This window comes from Oncorhynchus nerka, linkage group LG15 (assembly GCF_034236695.1).
Source record: "Oncorhynchus nerka isolate Pitt River linkage group LG15, Oner_Uvic_2.0, whole genome shotgun sequence".
Lineage (NCBI taxonomy): Eukaryota > Metazoa > Chordata > Actinopteri > Salmoniformes > Salmonidae > Oncorhynchus > Oncorhynchus nerka.
The window spans coordinates 59,011,566-59,030,407 of record NC_088410.1 but is presented as its reverse complement, the minus strand read 5'-3'; the positions used below and the strand labels follow the sequence as shown (position 1 = coordinate 59,030,407).

The 18,842-nt window shown below is 43.8% G+C and overlaps 1 protein-coding gene across 1 annotated transcript; it reads left to right on the top strand.

Moving 5' to 3' along the window:
* Positions 1–3,208: 3,208 nt before the first annotated feature.
* LOC115142977 (eukaryotic translation initiation factor 4E transporter-like) lies at positions 3,209–18,687 on the top strand. Its single transcript, XM_029682904.2, has 19 exons — positions 3,209–3,520; positions 4,393–4,570; positions 4,662–4,735; positions 4,865–4,992; positions 5,220–5,479; positions 8,436–8,628; positions 9,452–9,651; positions 10,535–10,673; positions 11,431–11,610; positions 11,824–12,149; positions 13,007–13,087; positions 13,280–13,463; positions 15,008–15,111; positions 15,465–15,604; positions 15,708–15,780; positions 16,100–16,214; positions 16,609–16,887; positions 17,123–17,278; positions 17,468–18,687. Exons 2-19 carry the CDS (start codon positions 4,445–4,447, stop codon positions 17,665–17,667), a joined length of 2,958 nt encoding a protein of 985 aa, XP_029538764.2. The 5' UTR covers positions 3,209–3,520; positions 4,393–4,444; the 3' UTR covers positions 17,668–18,687.
* Positions 18,688–18,842: the final 155 nt, after the last annotated feature.

Below are 18,842 nucleotides of genomic sequence, written 5' to 3'. Positions count from 1 at the left end.
TGGGGGAAACACACATCAGCACTAACACAGGCTGCCTCCTCCCCTTTTACTCACAAATTATTATCTTGTCAACACACATATATAATCACTCACGCAATGACTGTATGTAGGAAGCTCACTAACCTCCCAGAGGCAGTGTATTGTTCCTAATTCAAAGTAATTTCATATAAAATGAACAAAAATAGCATCTATCAGTCACAATGCCTCACCATAGAGCTGTGAGTTTCTGGAACTGAAGAGCAGATTCTTGCATCCTGTGTTTCATCCTCATGTACACTTCCCAGCTGTCCCAAGCCACACGCAGACACAGCCTCTCAGCTGGCATACAGGAGCAACTCTTGTTACTGCTTTTTGTAATAATATCATTTCCACAAACAGACTTTCTCCGTAAGTACTGATGGGCATGTATGGTCACCCAATAGCTGAAAAGCAGGTAGAGGGTAGAGCCGAACACTGACCTGTAATGGCACTCTGCCCTCACTGTGAGCCTCAACTCCCTCCTAGCTGTCCACCACTCATCCTTCCAGCCCCACTCTGTGATGTGAGACCTACAGATTGGACAAGGTAACATTCTTCCAGTTAGCGAACTCAGGCTACACACAGTGGATATATTAACAGCATAGTATCAAGAGCTTTACCAATGTTATTTCCCCACCATTTGGAATTGACATTGCAATGCATTATAAATTCAAGCAGTGATGTATTCTGTCTGTAATCTGTCTGTAGGCTATTCCTGAGAAAGTGCACCTGGCATTGTAAGGATGAACCCATCCAAAAGTCTTCTGTATCCATAGTTTGAGGAACTCCATGCAAGTTGCCTGGAAGAAAGACCGATTTCAGGGATGGCCAACTCCAGTCACTAAACATACAGTACCTTAAATCAGTGGTTCCCAACGTTTTTCGGTTACTGTACCACCAACTGAAGTTTGCTCTGGTCAGGGGGTACGGGTACCCCTGAAATACGTCCTCGTATACATTTTACCCGTAGGTTTATGGTCTCATGAGTAGTCTCAAGTACCCCCATGTGGATAGGTCAAGTATTTGTGGTTAGTGCCATTTCGAATCGTTGGGACGTCCTAGCCCTTGATCGTGACTCTCAGTTCCGTTACATAACACATAAGAGTCATTGGACTTTTATATTTTTTTATTTGAAGGATTCTTTCTCGTTGATGAAAGATAAGGGCCATATGTTTCGAAAGCCGTATCGCAAGCGATGATTATTGACGTTTCTAAAACAACGCGTCGGGATTGTAGCTAGTTCAGGTGAGGTAGGCGTGGGCGAAGCTAATTAACGTCAGCCGGAAACTGTAGATCGAAGGCAGAACATCGCCTAGAGTTTGAGAGCTACACCTACCCTAACCATTTTAAAATGTCAACTTAAAATGGGGTAGGGACGTCCCAGGGATTCCAGATAGAAAATGCAATTTATTTGAAGGGAGTACTTCTCACCTTATTCTCGGCGCCTTGTCTTCCACCCTGGTTCCAGGTGTATCCGATTTTATAACTGGATATAGCAATGCGTGGAGTTCCTTTTGTATCAGATATGTTTGGTTTTTGGGTTCCCCTACCTCTAGAAGTCATTGCCACAACAGTTGCCTAGCTAACAACCCGAGAACACTAACGTTACTCACTAGCTCGTACTACTGGCTGTCAATCAGATAACTGACTTCTTCAACTAGCCGAACAGAAATCACCCTTTCATTATCTTCATATGAATAACTTAGCTACCATTACATTTTCTTAATTCCCTAACTAGTTTCACGTCTATAGCTAGGTTTCCAACCATTTTGGGGCAGATTTTCATGCGAATAACCTTATCTGCCTAAAACAATATTCATTTCCCCACCAGAGATGTTTTCATCAAACCAAAGATTATGTAAAACTGACAAGACTTTACATGACTCTCCGCCCTAACAATGGGAGTCGTTGTTCACAAAGTGGCACGGCTGGCTGTCTAGTTCCCGCCTATTCTTTGGATTGGTGGATACATCTATTTATTGTGATTTGTTTTTAATATTCGATGAGGGTGGTTAACTTCAACCGCCCATATTCAATGACGAGAGATTATATGCTACAGCCACATTACATTAATACGACGTTAAACAATCTCGAGACAACTCCAATATAAAGTGTTTTTTTCTCAAAGTTGCTGGGATGTCATGTCCAATTTATATCAGCATACGCGTAACAATTTAAGCATTACGAAACTTCTATTCAATCAAATAAACCTCAGGTAGAAAATAAGACATTACATTTTCGTTTAACAAATTCGACACTCTCACGGTTTTATTTTCGCTTACATTTTTTTGGGCTGAGTAAACCCTCTCGTTTAGCCTTTTCCTCTGTGATCTGTCGCCACATATGGTTTGTTTACGTTTCCTCTGTTGGGGTTAGATGGGGTAGGCCTACATCTCTATCCAGTGGTCGCGTCGGGGAAAACAGCTGTTGACAACCGAAGCATTAACTAATCCTATCCTCCTTTTCATAACCTTAACCTCATTCTCATAACCTGCTACATTAATTCACATATCCTGCTGCGTTAGTTCTCGTAACCTGCCACGTTAATTATCCTAACATGCGACGTTAATTATCCAGACTGCTATGTAAACAAACCATCTGTGCCCAAAATCATCAGTATCACCACACCTGCTAAATAAGCTATCTTTGTGTCATACCCAGTGAAATTAATAAACATGCGAATCTTTATGATGGAACCAATAACGGTGAAGTTACTACCACTCACAGTGACCGCGTGTTGTCTTGCAAACGTTACTGTAGCAACCATCTGTACAAATACTGAACTGATGAGCGTGATGTACATCGAATTTTACCCTAAAATGACAGGATATGGTACCATTTACAAATCATTTAAAAAGGTGGATGTGTTGCGTGCCATTTGGTTGGCCTATACGTCAAATCATTAATTAATGAAAGGGCTAGTTTGTTTAAAAAAGTAAATTGAAAGTATGACAACGATCGATCCGCTTTGTAATGTCAACAATTAGCTGTCCATACATAATGCCTGATATGAAATTACTCAATCGTAAAATACAAGCAGTCGTTGATATTTCATCTAAATTAATATATAGTCATTTCGTAGTCAAAAGAGACTATGTCAAAGACAGTAATGGTTTAAATGAATGATTTATACTATTTTATATGTTTGAGTAAGGCACTAGTGATGGACACTATATAATCCTACGAAGGACCCTCATTCAGAAGCGGTGATCGGAGAAAAATCACTGCTACGACTGAGAGAAGAGACCAAAGAGAAGTATTTTTCGACATTCGAATACAATCCCAGGAAGACGCTAGTGTACGTTCGGATTTCAGTTCGTAGAAATATCACGGGCGTTGGCTGTTTGTCAAAATAACAACCCTAGCTGTTTAGAAAAACGTATCGCACTTATTGGAAGGCTTTATCTCCAGCAAGCTAGCTGGCTAACTAGCCATAGAGTTAGTTTAGCTAGCAAACGTAGCTAGCTTCTGATTCGGCTTCAAACGTTTTCTAAACAGCATTGTAAGTTAATGGTTACCTTCTACATGTATAAGTATCTGCAATTTATCCAGAGTGATATGATGGCCTGTTTGTTTTCTTTGTTAACGTTACATATGCGCTCGGCGTTTATCAATTGAGTAGCCGAACACACACGTTAACTAGCTATCGGATTAGCCGAAAAGTCGCCTTTCAGGCTAACTAGCTAAACTCAAGTTTTGGCAGCTAACTAGCTAATATTCGCTAATTAGTTACCAGTAAACCAAACACGACGGTCGTGTAATTTAGCTAATTGTCAGCCGTCCATCAAATATTTGACGCCGGTCTTGTAAATTGGCATCAACATAGGCATTAGCTACATATGCCAATGCAGTTTTGCCAATTAGCTAGTTAACTACGCAAATATGCTAGCTAACTTAACCTACTACCAGTAGATTGACAGCTTGCTAATTAATTCTGGCCAGTTTCCTAGCATGTTAATGGTAGCCAATTTGGCTACTCTATTGCTATGATTTAGTTTGCCTGTGCTGCTCCGGTATGGATGACATGTTGCCAGGCCAGCTTCCTTTGGCGAATTGGTTGAGTCGGATTTTATCACCAGTCCACGTCGAAGCCCTTGCGCTAATGTCGTTAATATACCTCGGTGCTTAATGTGCTATGGTATAGATTTTTCGACTAATTTCATTGATCTAAGCTTGTTGCGTTTTACTATTGTGTCGATATTACTACACAAACTACATTTTAAAAGTGTGCCAATACGTTGTTTTAATGTCTTTGCACGTACTTTATCAGCAGTTGTCTTCCTGATCAATATAGAATTACTTTGTTTATGAATTGTAATTACTTTTGTTAAGCCTGTGAGGGTTATGTCATAACAGCATGTCGTTTTTCAACAGGTCAACAACTAGTCTCAGAAGCTATACATTGGTATAGCCCCCTAAAAGAGTCATGGAAAAGGATGCTTGTGTAGAGGAGGATGCTTGTGTAGAGGAGCAGGAGAATGGTGACACAGTGGTGGTGAAAGACCAAGTGGTCAAGGAATCAACAGGACCATCCCCTTACAGATACACCAAGGTATTTGGGAGATATGGCTAGTATAAGTTGCTAGGTGTGCAAGTTATTGGATTGCTTCATGGACTTAGGTTCACATAATGTGTTCTTACAGGAGCAGCTTTTGGAGATAAAAGATTTCCCAATTTCTAATGAAAGGCCAGACTGTCTTTCTGAAAAATATGACAGGTGAGTGTTTTACTTTGTCACACTTTGGATTAACTTGACACCCTACAAAGCTTAGTCTTAGCCAATCATGTTGGTTCTATGCTAATTGTTGAGTTTGTCCCTCTGGTTTGGTCTTACATTTGGCTACAGTGATTGTGTTTGGGACCCCGAGAAGTGGCATGCCTCGCTGTACCCCACCTCAGAGTGCAGCTCTCCTGTGGATGGATATAAGAAGGACTTTGTGGATGATAGGGTCCCTCTAAAACGTAGAATTGCAGGTAAATAAGTCGTGTGGTATATTATATTCAAAGCTAATTTTCAAATCCCTATGGCATACATTTTAAAATCATCTATTGCATATTCATTAAGGGTTGAGTGGTTTTAAGCTCAAATTAATTTGGCTACCCTTACAAGTGCCATATTGCTTACACTTATATGCTTTGTAAAATACAACATGAAGCATTATAGTGGATGTTATGTTTGTTCCTTGTGACGCTGTCGTCAGATCCCCGCGAGCGACTAAAGGAGGATGACCTGGACGTGGTGCTCAGCCCCCAGCGTCGTAGCTTTGGAGGGGGCTGTGTTGGCAATGCTTTGCCTGCACCCACCCGCCGCCCCATCAGCCCCCTGGAGAATAAGGAGAACGAGAGTCTCAGGCTGGGTGGTGCGCGGCGCATTGGCAGTGGCCGCATCATGGCGGCGCGAGGCTTCGAGAGGGAACCCCGCATGGAGAAGGAACGGGACTTCAAAGATAAGAGGTTCAGGGTTAGTGTCTGTTGCTTCCTGATCTGCATTCAATTGAAACTATTTATCCTTTTAGGGATACTTGTGCCTCAAGGGGAGGCATATATGTTCTGCGGTTATCTAAATGACAATCATCAGGAGCTGTGTACACTCCATTATTTCTTCTTTAAAGCTGCAATATGTAACCTGACCAAATTTGGGTAGAAATGTGAGTTATAGTTCTCATTGAAAGCAACTCTAAGACTCTAAAATAAAGGTAAAAAAAGAAAGCGATCTGGTCTGTGGGCTATTTCTGTTTACTGTTCTGAAGTTTATTTTCTTGTGCGTTTTACTTTCGGTTTTGTACACCAGCTGAAAATAAAATATTTTTGGTTACGGATTTTTCACAGCAGTTTAGATGGTACAATGGTTCTCAAAACTATACATTTCTTGTTTTGTCACAAGCGGAAATTAGGGGAACTGTTGACTTTTAAGCAAAAGGAAATGGCTGTGCGATTTCTGCATATTGCACCTTTTAAAATATTACATTTACATTTAAGTCATTTAGCAGACGCTCTTATCCAGAGCGACTTACAAATTGGTGCGTTCACCTTAAGACATCCAGTGGAACAGCCACTTTACAATAGTGCATCTAAATCTTTTAAGGGGGGTGAGAAGGATTACTTTATCCTATCCTAGGTATTCCTGAAAGAGGTGGGGTTTCAGGTGTCTCCGGAAGGTGGTGATTGACTCCGCTGTCCTGGCGTCGTGAGGGAGTTTGTTCCACCATTGGGGGGCCAGAGCAGCGAACAGTTTTGACTGGGCTGCGCGGGAACTGTACTTCCTCAGTGGTAGGGAGGCGAGCAGGCCAGGGGTGGATGAACGCAGTGCCCTTGTTTGGGTGTAGGGCCTGATCAGAGCCTGGAGGTACTGAGGTGCCGTTCCCCTCACAGCTCCGTAGGCAAGCACCATGGTCTTGTAGCGGATGCGAGCTTCAACTGGAAGCCAGTGGAGAGAGCGGAGGAGCGGGGTGACGTGAGAGAACTTGGGAAGGTTGAACACCAGACGGGCTGCGGCGTTCTGGATGAGTTGTAGGGGTTTAATGGCACAGGCAGGGAGCCCAGCCAACAGCGAGTTGCAGTAATCCAGACGGGAGATGACAAGTGCCTGGATTAGGACCTGCGCTGCTTCCTGTGTGAGGCAGGGTCGTACTCTGCGGCTGTTGTAGAGCATGAACCTACAAGAACGGGCCACCGCCTTGATGTTAGTTGAGAACGACAGGGTGTTGTCCAGGATCACGCCAAGGTTCTTAGCGCTCTGGGAGGAGGACACAATGGAGTTGTCAACCGTGATGGCGAGATCATGGAACGGGCAGTCCTTCCCCGGGAGGAAGAGCAGCTCCGTCTTGCCGTCTCAGTCTTTAAATATCCCATGGTATTTAGCAGTGTGTTAGATTCAATGTTTACCAGTGACTCAAGTGTTTTTTTTAAATGTATTTACACTACCGTTCAAACGTTTGGAGTCACTTAGAAATGTCCGTGTTTTTGAAAGAAACTGTTTTTTTGTCCATTAACATAACATCAAATACATTGTTAATGTTGTAAGTGACTATTATAGCTGGAAACTGCTTTCTATTTTAATTTTTATCAGCAACCATCATTCCTGGGGTTCCAATGGCATGCTGTGTTAGCTAATCTAAGTTTATAATTTAAAAAACCTAATTGATCATTTGAAAACCCTTTTGAAATTGTTAGCACAGCTGAGAATGGCTGTGCTTATTAAATAAGCTATAAAACTGGCTTTTAGACTATTTGAGAATCTGGAGAATCAGCATTTGTGGGTTCGAATACAGGCTCAAATAATGGCCAGAAACAAAGAGCTTTCTTCTGAAACTCGTCAGTATATTCTTGTTCTGAGAAATGAAGGCTATTCCATGCGAGAAATTGCCAAGAAACTGAAGATCTCGTACAACGCTGTGTACTACTCCCTTCACTGAATAGTGCAAACTGGCTCTAAACAGATTAGGAAGAGGAGTGGGAGGCCCCGGTGCACAACTGAGCAAGAGGACAAGTACATTAGTGTCTAGTTTGAGAAACCGATGCCTCACAAGCCCTCAACTGGCAGCTTCATTAAATAGTACCTGCAAAACACCAGTCTCAATGTCAACAGTGAAGAGGCGACTCCGGGATGCTGGCCTTCTAGGCAGAGTTGCAAAGAAAAGCCATATGTCAGACTGGCCAATAAAAAGAAGCGATTAAGATGGGCAAAGGAACACACACGGGACAGAGGAAGATTGAGATGTTCAGATCACAAAGAAGAACATTCGTGAGACTCATAAATTATTTTAAAGATGCCGGCGGAGTGCTTGACGCCATCTGTCAAGCATGGTGGAGGCAATGTGATGGTCTTGGGGTGCTTTGGTGGTGGTAAAGTGGAAGATTTGTACAGGATTCAAGTGATCTTGAAGGAAATCTATCAGTCCATTTTGCAAAGCCATGCCATACCCTGTGGACGGCGCTTAATTGGAGCCAATTTCCTCCTACAACAGGACAAAGACTCAAAGCACAGCTCCAAACTATGCAATAACTATTTGGGTAAGAAGCAGTCAGCTGGTATTCTGTCTATATAATGGAGTGGCCAGCACAGTCGCCTGTGGGAGCACCTTGACCATGTGGTACGTAAGTGCCCATCAAGGAAATCTGACTTGTGGTAGGTGCTTCAGGAAGCATGGGGGGGGGAATCTCTTCAGATTACCTCAACTAATTGACAACTAGAATGCCAAAGGTCTGCAAAGCTGTAATTGCTGCAAATTGAGGATTCTTTGGTGAAAGCTAAGTTTGAAGGACATTTTCAATTAACCATTATTTATAACCTTGTCAATGTCTTGTGAAAATGAATAGGAAATAGGAAACTAATTTCATGTTTTTATAGAAATGCCCCTTTCCATATGACCCCAAACTTGTGTGTCATATATATATATATATTTTTTTTTCTGCAGCGAGACTTTGGGGACAAGCGTGTGTTCAGTGAGAGGAGAAGGAACGAAGCGGAAGAGGAGCCGGAGTGGTTCTCAGGGGGCCCAACCAGCCAATCCGAAACTATAGAGCTCATTGGCTTTGATGACAAGATCCTAGAGGAGGACAAGCGCAGACCCAAACGGTCCAGGAAGAGGACTGACTCTGTGAGAGAAGGCATGTCATGCTGGGTTCTTCATACTTTAACTTTTGGATTGTCCCCCAAAAGGATTGGCTTTGCAGTGTTATGGATGCCATGTTTTATTTTCTTGGGTTTGGTTCAGGCTTGATATAAGTAGACAACATGGGCTCAAGTAAACACTTATTATAAATAAATTTTTACTGACGTCTATGTTAAAGACATGCACTGGTACTTGGACTTGTATTTATTTTTTTGACCTCCCACCTTGAGCTGTTTGTGAATGTGTAGTTCATACATGCGTAGTCTGAGCAGAATTACAGTCTTACCTCAATTAGCCATGAAATCCCTAGTTTGAAAGCAAATGTTTTCCTAGAAGATGTGCAGCACAATTTGAGTGAGCCAGCCCCCCAGCAATTTGAGTGTCAGCCATTGAATGAACACGTAGTAGAGCGAGGGGAGCCTTAACGTGGTGCACATATCTGTACATTTTGACGTAGTAGGCAATTTTCTGGGACAGTTGGCTCGTGGGCGCTACTTTCAGAACTACTGGCTTAAAAGCATACAAAACTTAACTTAACTTATCGCAAGTCTGAATAGGCTCCTTGATGACTTGTGGTGCATTTATTTTCGAATTATGACCACACTGATGTGAGGGTCAATGTTTGGGTCATGAGCATAGTAATGTTTCTACCTTTACAATGTACAGGTATGTCCTAGGTGGGTTTTTTTTTAAGGGGGGGGGGGTTCCAGACACCAAATTATCAGTAGAGTACTTTCTGTATGATGTTACTGTATGCCATCTGATTGTTTACGGAAAGAAGCTACCCTGAATGTTAATTTGCACTCTGTCTATTGCAGTGGAATGTAATGGTGGGCTTGCGGAGGAGCCGGAGCAGGTAGTAAAAGACTCCCACTCTACAGCAGACCAGGAGGTCCCACACCCAGTGGTCCTCCCAGAGCAGACATCTGGAGACTTTGACTTCAATGAGTTTTTCAATCTGGAGAAGACCATGCCAGGACTGGCCTCTGTAAGTCCTGGGGAGCACTGCATGTTTAAGGTGTGTTTTGGGTGCTAGAAGTTGTGCTCTCTGGGCTAATATCCACAGTAATGTGTTCTAAGTGCATCACACACTGGGTTGTAGTTGGCTACACATGGTCCTTTCACTTTTAAGTGTTCAGTGTAGTTTAAAGGGATAGTTAACTAAAATTACACTTGTTTCCTTAACATGTAAGCAGTGTGTGGACCAAGTGTTTTGGCAGTCCGTGCTTTATTTTCCCTGGCACTGTTTCCACATGCACATTTTTTAGCATTTGTTAGCATGTGGAAACTGTGCCATGGAAATCAAACCAAAGCATAGATTGCTGTCATACCGTGTCCACAAAATGCTTACAGAGTAAGGAAACCACTATTATATTGTAATTTGGGTGAACTATCCCTTTAACCTACACTGGTTAGTTCCATGGTTTTATCACGTGGTACTGTCCTTTGCCTGTTTGTATGGGTGGTGGTACCGGCAGTATTGTCACCCTGGCCAGGACAACGTTTCTTTCGAAGGTTTTCTTGACGTATTGTCATTTTCCAGTGAAACGTCGTAAGGCAACAGGTTTTTACCTCCAGTAGGGTGGTTTTGTTAGGTTTCAGTCAATGCAAATTTATGCCCATCTGTTCCAGTTTATTCAGCACCCATTACAATACCTTGCGAAGGAATCTATAAAAAAGGAAATTAGCTATGGGATGGGGAAATAAAGTACAGATTCAATGAAGAAAGAATACAATACCATCAAAAAGCACTGACAAAATGCATCCAAAAAAAGCCCAAAAGTGTGCAGATGGACAGCGCCGTAAACGTAAGTGCAACCTTTGCTCACACCCACCCTTTAGCAGTCTGCCACTCTGGACCAGCAGCTTGCATCTGACTGGCCTCTGGTTCTGTGTTGCAGATGATAGAGGATGTTCTGGGGGAGGGCCCTGTTTCGGCCAGCCGTTTCAGCCGGTGGTTCTCCAGCAACCTGAGTCCCTCGGGCAGCCGCTCTTCCAGCCTGCGCTCCACCCCCCATGAGGAGCTGGAGAGACTGGCTGGTAAGAGGGCTGCTTCTGAAATAAATGTTTTTGATTAATACAAATGTGTTGCCCTCAAGGATTCAACAGTCCCTCCAGGACTTTGTAGGGAGGTTTCGTGATAATTGCGTACAAAAATGCACCTTTTTGTATTTCTACTGTTTTGCATGGCAATGTGGGATATTTGTTGGGAAAAATGCGCTGACGAGGGAGAGTTTGACATGTGGCTTGATTGAGCCATATAATGCAGTAAATATGTAGTGATTGGTTGAAATTGCGAGCCCTCTTTTGTACTGCCATGAGTTTTTTTTTAAATATATATTTTTTTATATAATACTGCCATTATTTTACTACTTTATGTGGAAAAATAGCAGTTATTGTTGATTTTGCAAGAGAAATGGCACATTGTATTTTTACGTTTTTTGTAACCCAGCATGGAATTCAAGTAAGGGAAATGCATATTGGTACAGCGGTTGCTAAGCAACCTGTGGAACACATCCTAGCAAACATTGGCCCTCCTTTAGTTAACCATAATTTTTATTTATTTTTTACATGTGACATTATATGCAGTCTTTTGCATATGGAGGACCACCCTGAAACATTTTTCATATTATAATCATAAAGCCACAACGTTTCTGTTTTGATATGACTGTTCATATTTTTTTTGATAGCCACAATTTCTGAAATGACATACAAACCCCTCTAAGGACTCCATGATGCTTTCTGTTTTGATGACTGCGCATGTTTTCTAATGAGGTTTTTGGAAACTGTTTCTCAGGACAGGACCCCCGCTGTACCTCCCCCAGCCAGATGGGCCCTGTCCCCTACTTCACCCCCATCCAGTCAGTGGAGCACCGGGACAAGGTGGACATTCTGGAGCTGTTACACAAGGCCAAGATAGACCTGAAGCCTCTCCTCTCAAGCCTCAACGTCAACAAACAACGGCTACAGCAGAGCAGTAAGTAGCAATTGTTCATGTGACCAGTACTTAATTTCCATTGGGGTCGTTTAATTCGAGCACTAAAACATTTTGTAATGGGAAAACAATTGTTTCTTATTAAACAGTTCCAGGCAGTTCCGTGTTTCCATGCTGCCTAATGTCATATGGTGAATTTGCACTAAGACATGTACGCTTTTCCAACACTTGTAAAGCCATCATCTTGTCCCCTAGCTAACTCTGGTGTAGTGCTCTCTCTGGAGGAGGTGGAGGGAGGCCTGAAGGGGCTAAAGGTGGGCTCTGAGCAGAACCACCAGTCTCATCGGAAACTGCACCAGAATCCGCATCGGGGAGGAATCAGAGGCAGCACCAGCAGTGGCACACCCTTCATGGCTGAGCACTTGGAGCAGGCTCTAACATGCGGTGTAGGCCCCAGTGCAGAGCTGCCTAGGTCACAGGCCAGAGACCCTGACATGTCAGCCTTCAACAAGCTGGTCAGCAGCATGAAGGCAAGTGGAACTCTGCCTACCCACCCCAAAGCCAACCAAGTGAACAGCAACGTAAGTGTGCCGCTCTCGGATGATGTTTAGAAAGCACCGACTGTCCTGTCGGCAAGCTGCCTCGGGTAACGCTGGATGTGTAAACCATAACGGCTTTGAGCTGCATGCTGCTTCAGGTAAACTGACCCTTGCGTGTGTGCTGCTGAACGTTTGGCCTCTTACATCACATGTAGGTTCTCAAAACCAAATGATGCATGCAAGCTAGCGTCTTAACCATAACTGAACTTCTAGACTAATAGTTGTCAGGTCTGGAAAATGATGGGCATAAATTTGCATAGTTTGAGTTCCTCCCAAGAGTTCTGGATTCACATGAACCCCTATGAACTAACATGTCAATCAATTGATAGCATACGGAAGATTTGTTTATATTTAACCTTAATGTTATCCTTTATCAAATTAGACTGGATTACCCTTATGTCCTGTGACATTTGGGGGGGGGGGGTTGTGCCTTGGTGAATTTGTCGGGGTCTGTCACTTTGGTCTCTGGGCATGGAGGGATATCTACATTCAAGACCATTTCATTGCCTCTGGCTGAGCCATGCTATGCTCTTCTCCATCCCAATGGGCTTTTCATATCTGATGATCAATTAATGTTGCATTTTGGTACTCTGCTGCAACGTTAGAATTTAGTCATAAGTTGTTACATATACGTCATTACAATCTCAATTTTCCATTGGATGATGTCTAAGTAACTTGTATTTGGACATTTGACAACATTGTAGCAATGCAATGTCTAACAATGTTAATTGGTCTGATGCAAAACATTTATGCAAGTGAAAAATGCCCAGAGGGATTGGTTTTAAAGGTGTCCACAACCAAGACTGCTGTCTGATTCCACATTCTTCCACCCGTTACAGCTCAATCAGCCCACGGATCCTGCTATAGTGCCCCTGCCTGAAGCCACAGTGCCTGCCCCATCGCAGAGGAACGTATTCCAGGTGTGTAGTTTGGGGCTAGCTCGTGTTATCAGGGTGGGTGTGTGGATCTCTGTTAAAATAGTACTTATTATAAGCTGTTGAGTTTGATCGGCTGTAGCATTCTGGTTGGGGTGCTTTCTAAGGAATAAGGGGCTGGTGTTATGTTGTGTGGCTCAGTTGGTCCTGTCTGAGCAGTGTGTATAATTGCTACAGGAGCTTCTAGGTGCCCAGGGCCCTCCCCGTAGCGGCTCCCCTACCCTCCACAGCGTGCTAGGCAGCACTGACGCCCCTCCACCCCCTGGGCCTGGTCTTCAGCACAGGGGGCCCTCGCCTCCACTCTTCCTACAGAGGGCACCTTTGCCTGACTACTTCCATGGACGCATGCGGCCACCCACTGGTAAACATTACATCAATATGGAAGCAAAGGGTGGTGTTCATTTAGGGCACACTGTAGCTACAGATAAAACTGGGCACTACAGTGCGACCACTTTTGAATTTGCGCCTAAAAATAGATGTGAGAACTGAACAAGTCAAGTATGAGCACGTGGAGGTTGTGATTTATAGCAACGAAATTGCTGCCTTGACTATTTTCAAACTAATTCTGCGGTTTTGTTTCATTGCGGGTAGCTAATCACAGAACTATACTGAACAAAAATAAACAATAGTTTCAAAGATTTAACTGAGTTACAGTTCCTAATAAGGAAAACGGTCAATTTAAATGTATTAGGCCTTTATCTATGCTTTTCACATGACTGGGAAGGGGTGCAGCCAGTGGGTGGGCCTTGAAGGGCATAGGCCCACCCACTGGCTGGGCCTGGCTCTCCAATCAGAATTAGTTTTTTCCCACAAAAGGGCTTTATTACAGACAGAAATACTCCTCAGCACCCCCCATTTAGATGATCCCGCAGAACAGTGCAAGGTGCACCTGCGTAATGATCAAGCTGTTTAATCAGTTTCTTGATATGTTTTGGATGGATTATTTTGGCAAAGGAGATGTACTCACTAACAGGGATGTAAACACATTTGTGCACAAAATTTGAGAATCAAGCTTTGTGTGTATGGATGATTTCTGCTCATGAAACGTGGGACCACCAACACGACATGTTGCGTTTTGTTTTTGGTCTGTCTAGTCTCATCCCACCTCGTGCAGCAACCTGTTCTCCTGAAAGATTCATTTTTAGAAGCTCACAGGCATGAAGTTTGAATTTATTTGAAAGTCTATTAGTGACTTTAGTGTTTCTTGGCAGTTTACATCGTTTTCTTCACACGCTAACGTTAAATTGTTTGTCAATCTTTGTTCGACCTTTCTCAACTGCTAGGAAAGAGACGTCGGTGCATCTAATCTCCAATATTACCAAATATTTTTCAGCAAAATTGTCTCCTGGCTCCTTGATTAGGTGACGTTTTGCCGTGACGATGTCACAGCACCCATTTGCCTTGCTGCGGTCCCCGACATAGCGTTTTCGCCCCCCCCCCATACCCTTGTTTCCTTCCTGTACGTGCACAGTTGCTTTGACTTCTCCAGACATCTTCTCCCACTCTCGTTTGCTGAAGAATTGTGTGAAAAATCGCTAAATGCTATTTCTAAACTACCCTAAAAGCAGCCTGAGAAGTAGCTGAATTTGTCTCTTGAATATTTGACCGTTAAGTGGCTGGTGCAGTCTGATAACTCACAAAATATAGCGACAGTCACTAAGTTTCCAACACTGCTGATCTCAGATGTTTGAGTCCCTCTGTTGCCACAGTGATGGCCCACCCCTTAAAGGGGCAGCTGAACATTTGTCTCACCTAAGTGACTATTTGAGGGTACGTTGTACTTTATTGAGCATGGAACACTCCAATATTGTTTTATTCATTAACTTAGTAATTTATCATAAACACTCTTCCCTCTTATTTTCATTGTGCTCCTTCACTTTTAAGTGATTTGTCTGATTGATCTAGTTTCAGGGTACCCTGTTGGTGCGGCACCCATGATGGGGGAGCAGTTCCCAGATATGCATAGATCCCTCAGCCCTGGACATGGACCCACCCTACACCAGCAACAGGTTAGATGTTGTTTACAGTAAACCTTATCTGAAGCACATCAAATCTATAATTCTTTATGGTGCAACACCCTTTGTTAGATCTTGCGCTGTCTTGGTAACCAAACTATTATGGCATGCAAACTGAAACCCGAGATGGGGTGTCATTCATTCCATGGAGGGCCAAATGTCTGCAGGTTTTGGTTTTCCCTTTCAATTAAGACCTAGACAACCAGGTGAGGAGAGTTCTTTACCAATTAGACCTTAATTCATCAAGTACAAGGGAGGAGTGAAAACCTGCAGACACTCAGCCCTCTGTGGAATGCGTTTGACTTGTGGTGTAAGTAAAAACTGGTGGTTTATGACTTTGCCTCCAGATGAGGGCGCTGTCCATGGCTGTGGACCAGGCTGACCTGGAGGCTCTGATTAACCAGCAGGACCTTGCTCTCCATACCCACAACGCCTTCCAGCCCGGTTACAACAAACTGCCTCCGAACAAGGTCTACCAACACAACAGGTGACTGAGTTTTTGTCGCTTTTGAAGTAGGGTTAAAATTTGACATCTTTCACAATTTATGGGGGTGACATTTTACATTGACGCGTGTTATCCGGCAACCCAGGATGAACCGATCCCCTGGTCCAGGCACTCATCCTGCAGGCAGACACTCTCCTGGCAACACAGTCACCAGCATGGTACGTCGAAAGGTTGTATTCATTAGTCGCCAACCAGAGAACCAAAATGGGGCGGGACTACCTGAACTTGTCCAATAAGAAACACTCATTCCATTTTTCCAGTGAAAACATTGTAACCTTGTTCAATCCCTCCACTGACTCAAACCCATAGTGGTTTCAGGAAACAGTTTGATAAATAAGCACTTGTCTGTTAAGGTGGACATTTCCCATCTGCTCAGTATTGATCAACTGTCTGGTTTAAGTAGCTTTTTATTTTTTATTTTAATGCCCTCCTATGTAAGTAAAATAACTTAACTACTGATGCTTGTGTGTTGTACAGCTGTCACCATCTTTCGTGCCCACGTCTGTGATCCGTAAGATGTACGAGACGAAAGAGAAGAGTCGAGATGAGCCAGGTAGTCGTCCAGACAGCAAGGAAGGCCACTCCCAAGAGGGTACGTTCATCAACGGCTGTTTTTGCATGTCAGTAATGACATTGTTTGGGACATGCATTGAATGCAACCTCCGGAAAAACCGGGTGGATGATCTAGAAGAAAAAGAAACGCACACCTATTAAGACGACGTGCTGGCTAGCGGAGTAGAAACTTGAAAATAAAAGCCGCACACCCTAGGAGCTCAGATGCAAAAATGTAATACCAACGTTTCGACAGCCAAGCTGTCTTCATCAGGGTATATTCACAACCACTGCGGGATGACTCGTTTATATAGTGTCAAAAGTCACAGGTGTCTAATCAGGTGGATGACTTCCCATGTCTCTGCTCCTTACTTGTGCAATGTTGTTTCTGCTACTGTCTTGTCTAATGTAGCATTTGTGCGCCTGTGTTATAGACAGGCGCTCTCCCAGCTCTTTTCTGGATGCGATGGGCAGTAGTGGTTCTCAGTTGGGAGGGGTGAAGGCCGCCTCCCAGGCTCGCCAGCACTCCCAGGACCGCCCCAGGCCAGGCTCTGCCGGGCACCCCTGCCCCATCTACCCGATACCACTGCTATCCCACGGACATGTGCCCATGGTGCGCCCCCCTCCGCCCCAGCTCCATCCCAGCCTTGTGCAGAGGATGCTGTCCCAGGGCATCCAGCCACAGCAGCTAGGCCCTGCTCTGATGCAGGCAGGTTAGTACTGGTCTACCTGTTTACAGTACCTAGCTATTCTAAGCCATCACATGACAGGTTTTATAGTGCCAACATGAGTTGGCTTATTGAAAATGACACTCATGCCTATATTACCAGGGGTATTTAGAAAAACTATAGTTGGAGTTTGTTTTCAGGATGAGTTTACCTGCAGTGTATGGTTGAGGTGTGTGGGGAACTACTGAGGAGCTCACTGACATTTCATTTTCCATCCTAGGCATATTTCCACAGCACGTTGACCTCAATCAGCTTCAGGGTTTGCCCCCTGCCCTGCTAGGACAACCCCTCTACCCCCTAGGGGCGACAGGACACCCCCTCTTACCTCCCCGAGCCAGCAATCACATGCAGCTAATGCAGCAGCAACCGAGACCAAGTGAGTGACATTTTCTGTTCAGTCTGCCGTTGTTCAACATGAACACCTGTTTTGCATTTGTTTTACTAGTGTTTATGCAGAGATGAGGGCACCACAATCTTGGCACAGTAGATCCCTTTTTTAATGACATTAGTTTCCCAATGTTCGAATGGCCTTTACTGATGAATTTCATTCTCTCTCTCCTCCCAGTGCATCCATCAGTCCCAGGCCACCAGTCGCAGAACCTCGGCCCTGACCGGACGAGCCACTCCCAGCAACATGGGGGTAGCCCCACTGGTGTGGGGGGAGCTGGTCTGTCTAAGTGGTTTGGCTCAGATGTGCTGCAGCAGCCCCTTCCTTCCATGCCTGCTAAGGTCATAAGTGTAGATGAACTGGAGTTCAAGCCCTGAGGAGAGTTTCATACAACCAGAATGCTGGATAATGGAAGACTTCATTTTTTCCCCCCTCCTTTCTCCACCTCCCCATTAACAAAAAATGTGGACTTTAATTTAAGACTAAGCACAGATCCTGGAGAACGAGGAGTGTGTCCATGTGTTGTCTTAAACCTTGAAGTCACTGTTAAGAGTTTTGAAGAGGCCTCAATTTAAGGGAAAGACTGAGTTCTATTAGATTTTTTTCTTTTTTGCAGCATGTTTTGGGATATGTTTTTCTATCTTTTTTTGCAGTAAAGATGAAGTAAATAATTTATAGGCCCAACATTGTACAGACTTGTAGGAATGGATCTGATTCTTCTACCTGTACATAAATATGATTTTGTTTTCTTGGTAAGGGGAAGGTTGTATCTTGATGTTTAAGTGCGGACTGCCGCAGTCAGACGTAGTAGAGCTGTGAAGCGAGGGTAATGGCGCGTCTTTGTCGTGTCCTGGTAGTTTTACCCCCCCCCATGGATTTGAACTGCACTGAGAAAGGGGTGACAAGTTCAATGTTTGCTTGTGGAGTTGCCCTGCGTGTACCCTCAAACGATGTCCTCCCTACGGCTTGGTCAGTCGGTGGCACTACCTGCCCTGTCTGGAAAGGTGACTGGAGTGTTACAGGGGGAACAGCAAGTGCTGGGTGTGCCTTTCTGACTCTCAATTCATCTTTCCATGATTATTTGCATCCCATCGGCTCGCCTGCCTCCTTTTCAACAGTATTTGAGAAGGCATGAGGTCCCTTCTGTCGCACCTTCTCCAATGCGTTTTTTGAGAAGGTGAAATGATGCAAGGAATTAAGGTAAGATTTGAGAGCCCACAGCTTTTTTTTTTCTTTACTGCGTCCCTCCCCCTCTGCCAGTCACTGGAACAGAGAAGCACTTCTGAATCACGTTATCACATATTTGGGGGTAGGTGGTAGAGATTCAGTTTGTTAATGTGCTATTAAGTTATAAAAGCACAGAATAAATAAAATGTTAAATAAAAAATGTATCACAATGGCTTTGTTCTCTTTGTGCGTCTTGAACTAAGATTGCTGAAGCCATGGTTGGTTTACTAAGATTGCTGAATGTCATAGTTGGTTTACCTTTCTGCTTTTGGGGTGGCAACTGACGATAAACATGGAATTTTACATTTCAAATGGTGTTTCGGTT